The sequence below is a fragment of the Barbus barbus genome (assembly GCF_936440315.1).
Source record: "Barbus barbus genome assembly, chromosome: 28".
NCBI lineage: Eukaryota > Metazoa > Chordata > Actinopteri > Cypriniformes > Cyprinidae > Barbus > Barbus barbus.
The window spans coordinates 17,465,906-17,476,626 of record NC_136756.1 but is presented as its reverse complement, the minus strand read 5'-3'; the positions used below and the strand labels follow the sequence as shown (position 1 = coordinate 17,476,626).

The 10,721-nt window shown below is 36.1% G+C and overlaps 1 protein-coding gene across 1 annotated transcript; it reads left to right on the top strand.

Annotated features, from left to right (window-relative positions):
• Window positions 1-1,395: 1,395 nt before the first annotated feature.
• Window positions 1,396-9,696, top strand: dalrd3 (DALR anticodon binding domain containing 3). The gene is made up of 13 exons (XM_079383103.1): window positions 1,396-1,725; window positions 3,178-3,482; window positions 3,567-3,877; window positions 5,737-5,795; window positions 5,916-6,017; window positions 6,602-6,666; window positions 6,794-6,852; window positions 6,991-7,073; window positions 7,142-7,268; window positions 7,786-7,844; window positions 8,046-8,162; window positions 8,348-8,416; window positions 8,669-9,696. Exons 1-13 carry the CDS (start codon window positions 1,525-1,527, stop codon window positions 8,786-8,788), a joined length of 1,677 nt encoding a protein of 558 aa, XP_079239229.1. The 5' UTR covers window positions 1,396-1,524; the 3' UTR covers window positions 8,789-9,696.
• The last annotated feature ends 1,025 nt before the right edge of the window (window positions 9,697-10,721 follow it).

The following is a 10,721-nucleotide window of genomic DNA, read 5'->3' as shown; positions in this document are numbered from 1 at the left end:
TTATAGCTGAGTCAGAAATGTGTATGTGTATATATGAGTTCTGATGTTGCTCTGGAATGACACGTTTTCTCCCGGATCGCCAGAAATATGTTTCGCCACCGGGAACTCCGTGTCAGCCAAGATTGGCATCACTTCCTAACAATCCCAAATCTTCAGTATTCAGTAAATCACAAAATCTCTTACTAATATGCTTTGTCAGACATTTGAATTTTGTTTCTGTAATATTTAATTTAATAATAAATTAAGAATATTTGTCATACATCACTTGTTGACTTTTTTTGTTTTGGGGCCATTATCATCAAAACTCCTAAAGAAACTCCTTTTTAGATCTACATGATGATATAGAGAGGAATGATAGAGGTTTGTGTTTTCAATAGACGAGTGATCTGGAACAGGTTTTGGATGATTTGCTTTGTAGATTTTATTCGGGCTAGAGGATGTAAAGGGAAATCTGTGAGCCAGAGTTGCTGTTTTAGTTGTTTTAGGAAGAGATCTAGATCTTACTGTAAACCACAACGTCACATGTAATCTGGCCCAAGTTCAGCTCTTACATACAATTGTTACCTGCAACAAACAAAGCGGAAGTGCTCAAATAAGCAACTGAACAACCAGCATTCAAATATGCTTCAGTATGAAGTGTGACCAGATCTCATTTTGAAACTTTTTGATCTCAAATTATAAACTTTTCTAAAGATCCCTATAAAACCTTTTATGAATGCATGGTGCCTTATTACTGTTCCATACGGTAATATATTAGTATTATCAGAAGTCAAACGTTAAAAACTTGGAGCTTTTTAAACATGTTTATGCTGGAAACAATATTCATGATGCAGTCTAAAACATTAAATGGAATAAAAGGCTGGCTTATAAATTTATTTAGAGAAAAGTCTAAAACTTGAGTTAAAATAATTTTTCACCTTTAGTCACCCAAAAACTAAAGTATTATTTTATAATTTACTTATGTTTTAAATTAAATTAATGAAAACAGTATATAGCTGTCAAGTAAGATTTGTAGTGAATACTTTAGTGATGATAAATACTCTTTTCCTCACCCAAAGCTATCAAACGACTTTGTAATATAGCACAATAAATAATTTAATAAGTTATAAATGTTATGTGGGTTTACAAGCAGAGAGTGAAAAAAGATGACATAACATACATTAATATGAGAAATATCAGTCATAAGAAGGAAAGTAATCCATATATTATTTTAAAAATAGTCTATATCTTTTAAAATAAAGCTACAGCTTCTGAACAAAACGTATTTTTATCAGAAAAGCACTTTTACTTTCTGTTTTGTCATTGACTGAACTGATTTTGCCACACCCAAAATGGCGCCTTTCAAAAGGTCGCAGTCGGGAACTGGTGTTACATGAAAATATGCCCCCTCTGACCAGTCACATTTCTTAACGTTCCGGTTCCCATGCATCTGTTTTGATTGGTGATCAATCCGAGCACAGCACCGCAGTGCTGCTACAGTCAGTACAGTACAGTAATAACAATGTCAACATACTAAGCTTAATCATGGAGGAAGCCGTGCCATTTAGCATCGTGTCCACCGTCAAAGCGTTGAGCGGCGCGTTGCGGAGAGATGCTGAGCATGAAGCCGAGATCAGCCGAGAGCGAGAGAAGCTCTGGTTCAAGGAGAGCAGCGCCAAAAACCTGAGAAATCGTGACTTCTTGTCACCCAACACGGTTCTGACGACGCTGTACGCCGGTGGAGAGGTCAGTCTGAAATATGTGCTTACATGTGCGTTTTTTATTTTCTGTGTTATGATCTCTTCCTGGCCTGCACCAGTGACAGATGCGCTTCTCCGCATGGCGATTTTACGCATGGCTTGAAGCTCCGTGTTGGATATTTCAAGCTTTTGCTCGGACGTCTGGTTATGAATCACAGAGTCACTGACACAGAGTTGTCAGAATATAAGTCCGAGCTCTGCACAGACACGCAGGGCGCCAGCTAAACTGTTGACATTGGTGGCATCGACCAAACATTTGAACCCTGCGGCAGAAATGATTTAACTCCTCACTGCCTGTTAGATCTAGGTCAGACTAACGTTGTGCCAATACCGAAAACAAAATGTTGTTTTTCACGGCCTGATTTATTACTGTTTTCCCCCAATAACAGAGTAGCCTTGTTTTTTATACTTTCAGACGGTCAAAATATCATTGTTTTGTTTTGTTTAAGGTAACTTAAGTTAACTGAATTGTATTTTCACGCCCCTGGAAAACAAAAGTGTAAATGAAATTTTAAACAATTTTGCGATATATAAATGTGTTGTGAAACGAAAAATAATGACAGTACGTATTAACAAACATACCTTTGTTTTGTCGATGTCCGAGAAGGGATCTCAACGAAAACCGCTGGAGCGGCAAACTGTTGCTATGTTACCGCAAAAGTTCGCGTGGCGCAATTTCTAATGTTTTCTGAAATGTTGCTTGAAAACGGTTGTTGTGACTTCTATATTTATAAAGAATGAATATATTTGAAATGTGTTATTGTAAAAATGTCAAATTATTAAAAATGAATATGTAAAAATGATACTATATTTGTGAGAGTAAAATCGGTTTATTGTTTATGCTGCCTTGATTCTGTTGGTAGGTCAGTGACGTGTGTTCATAGAATATAAAAAGCATTTTTTGTGAAATTTTGTTGGCAATAAGGCAAAACAGCAAATTTGTTAGACCAACTTTAACACATAGACCAACTTAACTTTTTTACCCTCATGCGAAGCACCAGATCTTTTAACAAAATTTCACAGATCAACTGCGAATCACCTTAAATAGCCTACTTAAAGTTGGCATAAAAACGTCCTATTCTGACATATAGTGAAACAGCTTCTCAAACTAGAAAAATTGTAGTCTTAATTTTGTCATTTGTCAATTGATTGAATCAATGGTTTGGATTAAATATATTGTTTAAAAAAAGAGTAATGTGCAAAGATAATAATTTATAATAAACACTGCAATATTCCAAAAAAAAAAATTGTCCATTTTGATTTCCCGGTGACTTAAAAATGCAATTCATGTTGGTTTTGTGCATTGTTTCAAATCACTTTATACCATTTTCAACAAACGTTTTGATTGAATGAGAAAGTGTACCCGTGCAGCTACACTAAATATAAAAATTGTTACACTGAATACACTTGTATATTTCATGATTGTGTGTGTTTTCAGGTTCCCTCTGATGTTCTCAGTGGTATTCGCTCTCTTCGTGGCAGTGGTGTATTGCCGATAGGAGCCACTGAGGTGACACCAGAAGGTCTGCGCGTGTGTGTGGATCGCTGTGCAGCATTCAGAGGTGTTTTATGTGGAATAACGCCATATCTGAGACCTGCTGCTCAGAGACAGGGCTGTGTCCTCATCAACTGCCCTGCCCTCCACACCAAACAAACCGTGCCATCTCCCGATACACTAGCTCTGGGGCAGCTACGGACAGTTCTCATTGCCGACCACCTCAGGGGACAGCTCAGAAGACAAGGGTGTGTGCTTTGACTTTTATGACACTGGTGTAAATTTTGTCACCAAAAGGACAGATTAATCAACTCTTTCTTTATTCCATTTAGGTACACCGTGTCCTTTTGTCCCGCTTTGCCACAGGACAGTGACATTGTCAACTTTCTGAAAACACTAGGCATTGATTGGCCGACAGTCCCTATCAGCTGGACCAATGAGGACAGGGCGGAGAAGATGAAAAAAGATTTAGAGAACTCAACCTACAGAGACAGAGAGATGGAGAGAGGAAAAAGGAGAAGCAGAGGCGAGGAAATAGAGGAAGAGAGAAGAGGGATAAAAGAGGAAGTTAGAATAAACCTTAAACAAGTGGTACAGGATGAGAACCTTCAGGGATATGATCCCAGTCTTGGCACTTGCACAGGTGAGTTGTAATATGTTCATTAGGGATCTGACGCATTCAATTTCCCATGGGTTTATTCATATACAAGATTTGTGTCTGTTTTTGTCAGTAAATGGCATTATTAGGGTTGCATGAGTAGAATGTTTGATGTTAAGATTTTTATTGTTTATTTGTTGTTTAATATTATTTTACAAGTAATAAGCCACATTATCACACTGTAAATTGAACTAGTAATGCAAAATATATCGGTTTCATACTGGTTATTGTCTATTTATTGAATTTATCACTCGTAAGTCGACGTTGGAAATTTAATTGTGCTTTATTATTCCCTCCATTTTTTGCCTTTAGACTTTTGCCATGATCTAATATTGGCATAAAGTTGATTTAAAAAACCTGTGGCCGTATTACAGAAAGTTTCTTATCTTAGGTCTTAACTTAAGATGTGATATGTTAAATTAGGATTTTTCGCAAATTCATATTACAGAAGCAAATCTTAACTTGATTTGGGATTCTTATCCTATCTTACAAAATAGTATCTTATCTCTAGTTAGGAAATCTTAAATGGCATAATCAAGCTCGACAATCTACTCTCAGGTCTGTTACCAAGCAACCAACACTGCTGATGAGGTAAACAAAAGCTGCTTCACTTTGAAAATCGCCTTTTGAAAAAAAACATAAGGCATTATTCACTTGCACTACAAGCAGTAATGCTCCGTGACACCTTTGTTGGTCTCTATAATGCTGGTGCTAACTGTAATATGTTGTGTGGCAGTCTGTAATTACTTATAAGTGTTTTGTCATCAAAATATAACACATCTTCAGGGTCCTCCAAGAGTCTTTCTACCATTAAACATCTTAGTTCTTCATTTTCAACTATTAATGAATGTAATACCATTGTCGGACAGCACAGTTGTAAGCGTTTTTTCCGTTAGCTTTCAAATAATTTTGAAGTTAGGACAGCTGTGGGGTTGACCTAAAGTTAAGACAGTTTTTAGGGTTTTTTATCAAGTTAGGAGGTTTCTGTAATACCCCTTTCCTATGTATAGCTAAGATAAGATAACACACTTAGGAAATGCTGTTCTGTAATAGCTTTTGTCCTAAATGTGGTCCTAACTGAAATTACCTCGGTTACCAAACAGATAAGATAAGATTTTAAAGTTAGGATCTTTCTGTAATATGCCCCCTGTTGAATATATTTATGTAAATTTATGTATTTTTCCAAAACTGAAAGTTATATGTTGTGATGCCTAAATTCATGTTTAGCATTTAAAATGACTGATTTTAGTTTATAACATTTAATTTTTAATTTAATAGACAAAGTAGTATAGAATTCCAGCCAATTAATCAGTTATTGGCCTTAACATGAAAATAATTATCAACTTTATTACAAGCAGCAATAAAGGGATATAGTTCACCCAAAATTGAAAATTGTCAAAACTGAAATGAAAATTTTGTCATCATTTACTCACCTTCATGTCGTTCCAAACCTGTGGGTGTTTCTTTCTTATGTTGAACATAAAATAGGATACCTTGAAAAATGCTGGTAATCAAACAGTTGATGGTCCCCATTGACTTCCATAGTATTTATTTCCCCTTCTTTGTAAGTCAGTGGGGACCAACCACTGTTTGATCATTTAAAGTTCTTCAAAATATCTTCTTTTGTGTTCAACATAAGAAAGAAACTTATACAGGTTTGGAACGACATGAGGGTGAGTAAATGATGACAAAATGTAAATTTTTGGGTGAACTATACCTTTAAGATGAGATGAACTGAACCGTGTCAACCAGATGTTTTATTCCTAGTGTTTCTGTGATAAACTGTTGGATAGCCTTAGTTTTCCTCTGTATTGTGCATAAGTCAGTGATTTTTCTGTTTTCAGTGCAGAGAGAAGCTTTGTGTCATCTGGCCCAGCTGGACAGTGCTACCACAGATTTCCCTGTGAGTCAAATGGACCGTCTGTCAGGATTATAGCTATCTGATTTAAATTACAGTGAGTTACCATAGTTTCTTGTGTACCATAGTTACCGTGGATTCTTGTAATGGATTTCTCTACTGTAGATCTCTACGACAACAGCCCTGCATGTCACTTCCTGTCAGGATGAGTTTCGTCAGCAGCAAACAGCAATGTTGTGGAGAGCAGCGGGTGCAACGGCAGTGCAGGTTTCACACAGACACATTTGCCCATCAGCTGTACCAGCGTGCTTTACATATCAAACAATTGCTTTCTGTTTTGTTTACTGTCCTTTAACAGGAAGTTTTCGGTTGGACCTATCAAAGGGCTCATTCTTTTTTCCTTTCTTTTCTTTATTTTTTGTTTGTAGCCAATAGTTTTTAGTTATATCACAGCTACTAACCATGATTTTCTACTTCCTAAATAGTAGCAGCTGGAATTGGGCAAAAATCATGCACATCTGATTAATAATTTTTCTCCGTCTTATCCTGGAAGAGCAAGTTTGTAAATCTGTGTAAAAGCGTGTATAACTGTTTTAAAGTGATTTTTTGTTGTTGTTCATTTTTATGTGTTAAGTAGCATATTGATGGCATAAAATCTAAAAGACAATAAATTAAACCCATATAAATTGCAAAAAATCTTAAGACAATATCAAGCCATTTTAATGCTCCCAAATGGGTGAATACACAATTTCCAGCTCAAATGCTGCACAGTTGGACATTGACTACATTTACACAATCTTTGCTGGAAAATGAATGAATGAATGAATAATTGTTTTCTTCCTCTCTATTAGAGATTGGTGATTTGTGGTCCTGTTAAAACTCCTGGAATTCAGATGAATGCAGCTCAGTATCTTCAGTAAGGCAAAAGTTTAGAACAGCAACTCTCTATAATCTCTTTGTTATGCTTTATCAACTTTATAATCATTCTTACAAGTCTATAAGTCTTGTTACAGTGTTATATGGTTGGCTGTGTATTGCTGTAGGTTAAGAAAAGCTCAGATGAAAGAGGCCTCAGAAATGAAGTACGGAGACCAAGTTGAAGGTGTGTTTATCTGTGCATTCTTGGAAAATTCCTTTTACAGCTCGTAGTCTTAGTGAAATAGCCCAGAATCGTTGTGATGCATGTTAATACCAGATGTCAATTGATTTGTGCGTGTGCCGTCAATTCACTTTTTTTTAGGTCAGACATGGGATGACATCATTAGAGTGATGACCTCAGCCACCGTGAGGTTTGAACTGCTGTCCACAGTGCACACAAGTCCGGTGAGTGTGTTTGCGTGTGTGAAAAATGTATTTTCTTGCATTAGAGATGATTGACAGCTGTCTTTCAGGTGACCTTAGATGTTCAGCGGGACAGTGGTGTGTCCACAAAGGGCCCCAGGGGAGGAGTCTTTGTCATGTATAACTGCGCTCGTCTTCACACACTTTTCAGCAGCTACGAGAAAGGGGTGGAGCAAGGTAACACACACACACACACACACACACACACACACACTCTCTATAGTGTTCTTGACTTTTGATTCATGTTCCAGGTAATATTATTATGATAGTAGTCATGGAGAAGTTGTTTTTTAAAGCGTATGCAGTGACTGCACACAAACCTTAACAAGTTGTTGTTGTATACATGTTTAAAATTTACACTTTGTTCGGCAAAATGCAGTTTTTTTTCACTGCCAGTTCTATTCTAAACTAAAGTAATCGAAAAGCAGTGATTGACAATATATGTGCTCTGTGACAATGTACAGAAAATATATAGATTTTAACAACAAAAGCCTATATAGTTTGTGCAGTAGAGGTGTGGTATTCTGAATAGTTATTTTGTTTGAGGCAATGTACAGTTTTTGTAATTTGCTGAAGTAGAGAAATCAATTCCCATCTTTCTCCATTGGGCCTTTTGATTAACTGCATGTTAAGTAGTAATGTAATATTGTTTCTATTTGTGAAATAATATCCATGTCTACTTTAAAATATGTAGGTCTTTATCCGGAGATCCCTGGAGGCACGGAGCTGGACTTTTCTGCCCTAAAAGAGGAGGTAAAGCAATATGTAACTAATATGTCTTTATGATAATGTTTTTGCTTATAGTCTTAGTTGTTGCATCCTTATTCAAGTATTTTAAGGATTCTTCAGTTGCTATGTATAAATATATATGCCAAATGTAAATAAGCTCTGTTTTTGTGTTTAGTGGCATAGAAAGTTGTTTATATGGTGATAATATTGCTATTTCATCTTTAGGGGGAGTGGCTTCTTCTCTTCAATTACCTCATTCCATTCTCTGAGTTGCTGGACCAATCGGGACAGATCCTGGAGCATGAAGGCGGCACAGCCAGAGTGAATTTAAGGACTGAACAGGTACTTTATTTTTATTATTATTTTTAATTTTGTATATAAAGGTTTTGTTTCTCAGATAGACTTGCAGAGTTGATTTTAAGGCTCTTCCTATTAATCTCAACCAGTCATAGCTCTTATTCTATCAGCTGTCTTGGTTTCATTAATAAAGCCATCCATAACTGAAATGTGTGTATTTTGTCTGTCAGGTGTGCAGATTCTTGGTGTCTCTCAGTAAAGATTTTAGCTCCTACTACAACAGAGTTCACGTCCTTGGGGTAAGACATTATGGGCCTGTGTGGTTGTTTGTGAATCAATTTATGAAGTTAGGAATCTGTTTATATAAGGACATTTTAGATTCTGTTAGACCCTTAGAACTGCTTATTACAAGGTTTTTATTTTATTTAACATGATTTAATGTGTATTTTGCATATTTCTGTGTGTATCAGCATTAACAGTGATTAATGTGATTAAACAAGTTCAGGGCCATTAACTTTCTTCTCTCTCTCTCTCTCTCTCTCTCTTTCTAGGAGCCGCTGCCTCATCTTTTTAATCAGATGTTTTGTCGGTTATTGTTGCTGAGAGCATTAAGAGAACTTTACCACAGTGCCCTGGACTCCCTTAACCTTCCCCCAATTCCCCAACTATAGCATCTCCACTGCAGACATTATACACTAACAGCCATAAACTCTCTCCCTTAACAGCCAGCACTCTTCCGTTTTTCTTAGTTATTACACCTTAGATACCTTCCTCATAGCCATAATTGCCTGACCATCTTATATTCCTCTAGCCCTCAAAAAAGACTGTTTTACCATTAATAGCCATAAAGAAGGCAAGGCAGAGCCCAATGAATCTGTCGCTCTTCACTCTTTCATCCAATAAATAATATTTAGTCTGAAAATTTGCCCCTAAAAATGTCAACTGAATATGCTTTCTTTCACAGTGAATTGAATTCTCCTGCACCACATTCATAGATTTTGCCCTCCTGCATGAATATGTATTCTATGTAATAATGTTTAATTGGTGTAAGTGCCCAGCTCTATTTGTTCAATGCTGAAAACATATTTACAGTGCAGCACAGTTGTTCTCACAGTCTGATAGATGCATACACAAAGTATCTGTCACCACTCTTTTTGATTAAGAATCGTGTCTGCATGGTTGGTGATCATTTTGTATTCCTGAAATGTCATGATCTGAGATGCTACTTCCTTTAATATAAATATAGTCTTATCTGTACCAAATGTAAAGTCTTAATTCTCAAGTTTCCCTCAGTGTCCCTCACTATTTATGCCACTGCAAGTGTACAGGTGTAGTACTGAGATTCCTCGTGTGCCATACATTTCAGATGCGTCGGTACTCTCACTGTGTCTGGAGTTTTCACAGATCTGTGCCATATGCCACACAGTATTCAAAGCCTTGAGAGTTAATAAACATTTAGAGTGACTGTGTAACATTCTCACCCTTCAAAGTTTTGTTAGTGGTGATTTCCCTCAATGTGTTTAAAAAGCAGCAACCCGCAGAGACTTCATAATTAAAAGAGTGTCTGCCTCAACCTCTGAACTGGTTGTTTTTCAAGTGTCCAAATGTTTGACTATCTTTTATTTATTTTAATGAGGAGACTTTACAGTGAGGGTTAATTAGTTAACATCAGTTAATTCATTAGGTAACCAACCATGAACAACTCTTATTTATTTATTCACCCCCCCCCCCCCCCCATTCATTAATCTAGTATATTATTTATTTATTCATGTGTGTTCAGAATACATCAAGTAATGTTAATTTATACAATTTAAAATGTTTAATAGGATAGGTGTTTATTAGATATTAACATCTAAATGTAATAAATGCTGTTGTTCATTGTTAATTTTAGCAATTGCATGAACTAATATTGATGTATAGAAAATAATAGTTCTGTCATTTCGGTCATGTTTATTCAAAAAACAAAAACACAGATTTTAAGGCATTTTACTTGTATGTGATCATTTTTATATATGAAGTTTAGGATCAGTAGGATTTTTTTTGGAAATAATTTAATATTATTCAGCAGGACACAATTGATCAAATGTGATAGTGAAGGTATTTGTAATGTGGCAAGGCAAGTTTATTTCTATAGCACATTTCATACACAATGGTAATTCAAAGTGCTTTACATGAAAGAAAGTAAAATAGTCATAAAAAATAATACTGATCACAGCAATAAAAATAAGGAGTTGAAAAAAAGAGAAACAAATGGTAATAATAATAATTAAAAACAAGAAACTTAAAAACAAATATTCTCAAGCTTTGTTCAAACTTGAACTCGCACTGAGCGGAAAAAAACCTTCCAAAACACCTAACTATTCCACTACTTCACCCCCTACTTACTTTGACCATCATATCTGACCTATTCACTAAAACTCAGGGCATGCCCCTGTCTGTAATAGTAGGAATTCAGAGTTGTTAGAGCGATTCATGACTAGAACCTCCCTTCTAGCGTCTCACATTCTCTCTGTATTATACCTTCTAATGCACTAATTGCCTCTAGGGCTCTTAGTGCCTTACAGAATGCATTTTGTCCCTCCCGGACTCCGCACATCTCTCTCT

What these genes read in the sequence shown, in the direction of transcription:
- dalrd3 (XM_079383103.1), top strand. Translation starts at nt 1,525, where the DNA reads ATGGAGGAAGCCGTGCCATTTAGCATCGTGTCCACCGTCAAAGCGTTG. An exon ending in CGGGTGCAACGGCAGTGCAG is followed by an intron (nt 6,018 to 6,601) that starts GTTTCACACAGA and finishes CCTCTCTATTAG; the next exon opens with AGATTGGTGATTTGTGGTCC. An exon ending in TTTCTGCCCTAAAAGAGGAG is followed by an intron (nt 7,845 to 8,045) that starts GTAAAGCAATAT and finishes TTTCATCTTTAG; the next exon opens with GGGGAGTGGCTTCTTCTCTT.